The sequence below is a fragment of the Microchirus variegatus genome (assembly GCF_963457635.1).
Source record: "Microchirus variegatus genome assembly, chromosome: 6".
NCBI lineage: Eukaryota > Metazoa > Chordata > Actinopteri > Pleuronectiformes > Soleidae > Microchirus > Microchirus variegatus.
This window is the reverse complement of record NC_139807.1, coordinates 25286228-25294087: the sequence shown is the minus strand read 5'-3', so window position 1 is coordinate 25294087 and position 7860 is coordinate 25286228. Positions and strand designations below refer to the sequence as shown.

The 7860-nt window shown below is 40.0% G+C and overlaps 1 protein-coding gene across 1 annotated transcript; it reads left to right on the top strand.

The window, feature by feature from the left end:
- Positions 1 to 853: 853 nt before the first annotated feature.
- Positions 854 to 4426, top strand: LOC310928319 (nuclear factor 7, brain-like; the record flags this gene model as incomplete). Its single annotated transcript, XM_083890842.1, has 3 exons — positions 854 to 1125; positions 3240 to 3984; positions 4094 to 4426. 3 exons carry the CDS (start codon positions 854 to 856, stop codon positions 4424 to 4426), a joined length of 1350 nt encoding a protein of 449 aa, XP_083746968.1.
- Positions 4427 to 7860: the final 3434 nt, after the last annotated feature.

Below are 7860 nucleotides of genomic sequence, written 5' to 3'. Positions count from 1 at the left end.
ATAATGGGACAATCCACATTCATGCAATCTCAAGAAAAAACAGCAAGGTACACAAGGTACTCACAATGTTTGTTTTATATATTAGTGGGGAAACATCATAATACCAATCCCTAGTCCCTTACCATAACATCACAATCAGAACCTAACCCTTGAGGAACCCTTTAGTCCTTAAAAGCCCTAGATGGTCAAAATGTCCTCACAAATATATAAATGAATGTACACACACACACACACACACACACACACACACACACACACACACACACACACACACACACACACAAGGATGTGTGTGTGAAGTGTTTGGTTACATTAGTGCATTTTCAGTGTTTGGTCACAACTGTTGTGTGAGCTGCTAAAGATCAGTGTATGGAAAGTTTTCAGAACATGAGCTCAGAATTTTTCAAGTCCATTTTGTTTCAATACTACTAGAGTGTAGCAGTTCCATTTACTGTACAATATGTACCCAAGACAGGGTCTTAACAGTCTTAAAAATGAAATGTGCTATTCGGGGTATTTATCTTCCAAACAATCGGTGTGTTTTTGTGCATTTGGGAGACCCAAAACACCTAGGGACCCTGGGGGAATCACATAGCTCAGGGCAACAAGTTATTGAAGTAGAGCTGAAGTAGAATAGGTTTTAGCCATGATGTTGACACCTTCCTATACATTTTACATTCCTATGATCAAACTTAATCAGCCGAGGACCTGGAAACAGTTACCTTGTCTGCCCAGTTGCATGACGACTTGTTGAAAACGTGACAGTGGGTGTGGCTTTCCAGGAATGAGTGCTTAAAAAAAAAACCACAATGCCAAGGCAGAGCAGAGAGAGAAAAAAAAAAACACATCAGCCATGGCGTCTGTGCCTTACTGCCAACATTTGACTTGCTCTATCTGCCTGAGCATCTTCACCGACCCGGTGACATTGCTATGCGGCCACTCTTTCTGCAGAATGTGCATCACAGACGCCAGGAATACTCAGCGCTTCTGTCCTGAGTGTCGGACACCCTTTCCTCTAGAAGAGACGCAGCTTCCAACCAGCCATATACTGAAAAACCTCGCTGAAAAGGCAAAGGCAGAAACACAAAGGAGGCGAAGATCGAGCATGATTTTGAAAATGAAGAGGTGTGTTGTGGAATTTTTCTTCATGTTTTGTGTTTATAGTTTGCCATGACAGAAACAATGCACATAGCCAATTTGTACAGTTTATTATATATGCAGCCTCTTCAAGTTTAATCCAACAATAAGCTTTTGCTCCAAAATAGATTAGGGGTATGTCAAAACCAGTTTTGTTAGTTTCACAGACGTTAGAAAATGTTGTTCCACCGGTTGCATGGTTTAGAAGGCTTTTACTTATTCTCATCATCAGACCAGGACTTTGTAAACCTTCATGAAGCACTGGTTCTACAGAAGTTAATAGAATGTTTTGTTTGTTACAATATCTTAAAACAATTCGGTTATGCAACTAGAATGACCTACACAATATTCTTTGATTGTGAAAGAATTCAGTCCCCATGATTAAAAATGATAAATCGACTTTCCGCATGTGCACGACATGACACAATTGTTTGGTCATAGGACAAAAAGACATGAATTAAATGAGCCAAGATTACACTACATGAGTTTAACAATTGTAGGACCACTGTGCATCCCACACTAAACAACATGTTGTCTTGTTAGGAACACTAATTACTACTCATTGTGAAAACGTGATAACAAAAACATGAGAAGTGACAGGGAATGATGAAGCAAATCTAGAATTCATTTAGCCCAGGTTCATGCTTCGAGGTCGACGGCTGAACGTTTCACAGCAGTGACGTCAGTGATGTCTGTTCCATCTGCTGCAGAGCTGCTGCTATGTTCTACATAATATGTATTATGTTCTACATAATATGTAGAACATAGCAGCTATTGTTCACCTTTGAAAATTGCACCGACTGGCCGTGAGACCATTTCATGCGCTCTCAAGCTACACCTTCGATTTCTCACGCTGAAGTACATATCGAGTTTCCGGTACAGGTCAGGTAATGACATGCACCACACCGACGTTCCAACCATGTTCCAACCACCAACCGGCATACATCTTCTTTTGCGTCTTTTATTCTCTTTCTAATCTAATCTAATCGTCAAATCTTCTTCTGACACCTATTCCAGGGGCCTCATGTACAAAGACTTGCGTGGATTTCCTACTGAAACTTGGCGTAGTGCCAAAACCCAGAAACTATTTTTTTTCTTCTCACAATTAATGAATGCAGAAGTGCGCCATGGCTGACTTTTCCAACTTTACGACTGCTTTTACTGACATGAATACTGAACACAGGGAGACAATCAAGGGCTTGTTAGAAAGCTCTGTAGCTTTAATTTCACCAGCAGAAAATAAAGAAAACTTGAACTGGTTATCATTCGGGACAATTAAAAGCATAAACCATTTACTCACCCAGAAGCCACCCATCGTGCACTGTGCCAGCCCCCAGCATGTTCCTAAAAATACCGTTAGTCACCATAAATGAGTCATAGTTAGTTAGCTCTATTTGCGCATCACATAAGATTTGAACTTTGATGGAATGAAAATGTTTCCTATTAACGTAAACAAATTCATCATGTGATGGCGCTTTTATAGCAATGTGTGTGCAGTCAATACAGTCAAGAACAATAGCTGGAGAAACGTGCGTAACCCAGCCATGAAGTTTGCGTGGGGCACAGCACCTTTCCACGGTCATTTCACATTTCGTACATCTGAATGTGAGCGTGGAAAAGGACGTACGCCATGATTTTGTGCGTACGCAACCTTTTTACATGAGGCCCCAGGAGAGTACAGCCAGATTTCCACCAGGCGCTTTACGGCAGCGGAATGTCAGCGTCCCAGAAGCGGCTCGCTAGGTAGCAGTTCTATTTTTGCCGTTGCTAAATCGTGTCAAGCTCACCACAGCAGATTGCATCAGACAGCAATTCCAACACAGAATCGAAGTAAAACACTTCCGCCCCCCTTTCAAAATAAAACACAATACGCAGGTCATATAGCCTATCACAACTTCACATCGACATTACATCATAACTGGTACTACCAGGTCAACAGTCAATTGATCAAAGGGTCTAATATGCGTACTTACTCTATGGCCCTAAAAAGCAGGGTTATCAGTATCCCTTGATTGGGTCAAACCAATTCTTAAAAAAAAACAGGTCATCATCTCTTTGTTGATCATCTCTCACTTGACTGAAATATTTTTTTTTCTACACAGGCTTGCCAACTTGTGCCCTGAACATGATGAAAAGTTGAAACTGTTCTGTGTCACAGATCAGCAGTTAGCTTGTGTCAAATGCCGAGATGGAGAGACCCACCAACAACACATGTTTAAACCAGTTGAAGAAGCAGTAGTGTCTCTGAGGAAGACGTTGGAGGCACTGGTACAGCGCATCTCTAATGATGTTGGTGCAACAGAAAATCTGGCCAACAATCAGAGTGAAGAGATAACAAAAACAAAAGAGAAGTCAAAGCAGCTAATGACTCATATCTGCAAACAGTTTGAGGAGATGCATGAGTTCCTGAGAAAAAAAGAAGAACAGATCAAGAATGATCTGAAACACAAAGAGGAAGATGCTGTCCAGAAAATGACAAAGACATTAAATGCAATAGAAACAGCTGTAACAGAGAACCTAGTGCAGGAGGTAAAAGCTGCTTCTGCATTGGAAATCACAGACACTTACGAGTTCTTGAAGTGGTGGAGTGAGAATAATAGCCAGGCTCCAGAGCATTTATTTAGACCAAGAGCCAAAGACTTTCAACTGGTGAAAACATATCTCTCTTTGGGACCTCACGAAAGTCACTTGCAGTTCTTTGTATGGAAGGAGATGCTCCAGATCATCCAACCCCGAGCAGAACTGCTGTCACTCAAAAGAAATAGCACAGATATAACCGTCTCTGATGATGGACGAAGTTTGTTTTGTACACCCAAAAGCATGCCACCTCACTTATACCCTTCCTTTGTCCACAACCCCATTACAGGACATGGCCAAACCGAGGGCAGTCATCTATTTAGCCCTGACACAGGATTTGGCCAACTCATGGCCATTCCTTCTTTGACGTCTGGTGCAGGATTTCGCCAAACCCAGACAAATCCTCAACTTGGCTCTGTTGCAGGATTTCGCCAAACCCAGACAAATCCTCAACTTGGCTCTGTTGCAGGATTTCGCCAAACCCAGACAAATCCTCAACTTGGCTCTGTTGCAGGATTTCGCCAAACCCAGACAAATCCTCAACTTGGCTCTGTTGCAGGATTTCGCCAAACCCAGACAAATCCTCAACTTGGCTCTGTTGCAGGATTTCGCCAAACCACATCCACCCCTTCATTCAGCCTTGATGGAGGGTTTGGACAATTTATGGCCAATCATTTTTGTGGGTCCAGTACAGGATTTGGCCAAACTATGATTTCAAACAAATATAATACATTTAGTGTTGATGAGTTCTATTCAGGGCATCATTACTGGGAGATAGATGTTGGACATAGACAGTATTGGGAGCTAGGGATAAAAAATACTTTCCTAAAATATGATGGCCGAAAATATTCCACCTGCAGTTCAAACATAATCACAGAGCTACAGTTCGAAGGGAGACCAAGAAAGATTGGGATTTATCTAAATTGCTCATCCAAGAAGGTCTCATTCTATGATGCAGACAATATGACACATATTCACACTGTGAGCTCACGAGCCATGTCTTCACCAATGTCAGCATATTTTAACATTAGATACAGAATACCAGATCCTAATCCCATGACGGTGTGCTGGTACTAACATGTGACCAAATGCATGTCCATTGAAAACAATGAATTTGGGACGAATAACAAATCACTTGCAAACATGTTTTTCAGTTTTTTTCCTGTCTATGTGTCACAATGTTGATGAAAGCGAGTGAGCATTTACTGTTTCGCAAAAGCACCTGATTAAGGTTAGGCAGAGGTGGAAAAAGTACTAAAATTTTGTACTCAAGTAAAAGTACCAATACTTTGTTGAAATATTACTCAAGTAGAAGTAAAAGTAGGCATCTGAAAATGTACTCAAGTAGAAGTTAAAAGTAGTTCATTTGAAATGTACTGTAAGTGAAAGTTACTTAGTTACTTTGCGTGGGGTGTGAGGGTAGTAGAAATATGACAAGGGGTCAGAAATCCAAAATGATTTTGGAGCTCATGCGCCCGGTGCGACACGCGGCAGTGCTGGTGCTAATCACATCAGGCCGTTTCTCAAATATCCATACTTGTCCGTACTTGTCCGTACTTGTCCGTACTTGTCCGTACTTGCGTACTCCCGTACTTGTGAAAACATCATCAGCCTCAGTCCAAGTTCTGTTCCACTTCTCAAGAATGCGAGCAGTACGAGGAGTACGGTTCTCATACCCGGAAGTGTTCTCGCTCCGCCCATTTTACCAGGTATGCATCGGGTGGTGACTTGAGCGTACTTGGGAAAGCCATATATCCCAGAATGCATTTCGGTGGAACACAGCAGGATAAAATACTAATATGAAACTGAAATAAATATTTTTCTGTGTCCCGGAACGCAGTTTTAAAATCATTTGAGGCGAGAAATTAGTCATTTAGAATCCAAACATGTGGTTTGTGTAATAAGATATGACGTATTTATAGTTTGACAGCGGCGCTGTCAGAGGTTATCAGCTCCGCCTCTGCAGACGCTCGGTGCTCACAGTGCCCGATACAGAGCAGCGTTACCTCGGCCTGTCCTGATGAAATGATCCCCTGGCTCAGACGGCTCCTTCATTACATACTTGGTGTGATCCATAGATTTGTTGTTGACATCTTGTTTTGTTTTTAATGCAAACGTTTTGACCTGAGAGTGTGAACTTTTGTATAATATTATGTTAGATTTATTTTAAAGTAACACTGTCATTGTATATGTATTTAAATATAATGGACACTGTAATATTTAAAAACATACACACATTTATATATGTATATATATGTGTCTGTGTGTGTGTGTGTAATATTATATATTACTCTACACTGCTCTAATGTATCTATTTTCCACATGGTACTGTATATTTTAATAACAATGAATTAATACATTAAGTTAAATATTTAAAATGTGAAAATAACAATATATACGCATTTATTAAAAGTATTTTATATGTTCATTCATCAACACTGTAGGTGGCAGTAATGAGGCTTAAGTGCTTCGCGCCACCCGCCATTCAAACAGTAGAACAAGGAAGTACACTGCTGTTCCAATTGAAGAATCATGCTCGTGTACTCCCGTACTTGGCAAGTATGTACTTCAGTCGTACTTCTCAAGTATGCACTTCCCAAGGAGGCAAGTACGTACTGGCATACTTGGGTATTGAGAAAGGGCCCATCATTCATCTGGTTCTGGTGTATATTTTCCCCCTGTAGGTCTTCATTGTGCTGAATTTTTATTTTTACTCAGTAACGGATAGGATTTATAAAGTAACAAAGTACAATACTTGAGTCAATACGTACTCAAGTAAAATACAAAATCCTGATTTTAAATTGTACTTAAAAAATACAAAATACACAAAAAAAGTATTCAATACAGTAACTTGAGTAAATGTTTTTCGTTACTTTCCACCTCTGAGGTTAGGATATTTTCATGCTTTTTCTATTTATGCTCAGCACGCTTGGACAAAGAAGGCGAGCGGCCAGTGACGTCTCTCTCCTGCGCCGGTCCGTATTGCCACCTCATTTGAATGAGGTTTGAATTGACACTTTTTGCGGTGAGCATGAAAACGAAAAAGCATGTTACTGTTTGCTTTTTCTTTTAATTAAGGCACAGAATAAGGTAAAACCTCAATACCTTAAAGGGGAACTGACAAACAACCAGGTTAGTTAGTTCAATAACACAGTTATCTCACAGGGGAAAGTTGTAGCTCATTGGCTTGTTTGCATTGTCTTTCTCTTTCCTTTTTTTCATAATAATGTCATTATTTGCATGTTGACAGCTTTGCATATCAATCTGACTGTCACATTTCGAGGAAAAAGATTATGTTTTCATGTATTTTACCTTTTAATCCAATGGATGGTATGGAGAACAACATTCCCCTGACTTGAATCTAGTGGTGTGAGTTGTCCAGTTCGCCACAGCAGGGCAGCAGCCATCAACTATGGCCACACACAACTTCCAGTGGGTGCACATCCAAACCAGTGGAGGGAAATCTAATATTACTCTGAGATTATCATTTTATCACCTTGATCATTGTTAGTATATATTTATTCATGGAGGAAAAACCTCATGTTTCTTACCATTAAAGGTTCTTGTATAAAGTTGCAATTCTTTTTATTGTATTCTTTGTGTTTCATGTGTTGTGTGAACAGCAGTTTGTCTGGAAAACAACTTTTAATGCACTACTTGTCATTCAAACTTTATTATTTTATTATTTTAATGTTGATATTGACAACATATTTGTTTGACATTAGTCAACAAATCATTATCTGCTTTATTTATTTATTTTTGCCACCATTATATGTATTACTGGTTGAAAGTCAAGTAAATTTAAGTAGGGGAGACTGGGGTAAGAGGATCCATTTTTCATAGTTAGGATCACTACATCAAGGCAATCATAGTTTTGACGCTAACTAATATATCTGCATATATTTTAGGATGTTGTGCACCCCTTCAAACAAACAGAATGAGTGTAAACACAACTGTTTCGATTATATAACATGTCCAAAAAAAGTGGTCTCGTGGCACAACTAGGGGTAAGTTGAGCTGTATGCCTATTCCCACCCCAACCTCCTCCCCACCTCCACCCCACCCCTCCCTCACCTTCTCCCTCCCTAAATAACTTCTTCACATTCATGTGTATTTTTATTTATTATAAATAATTCAACAGGTACA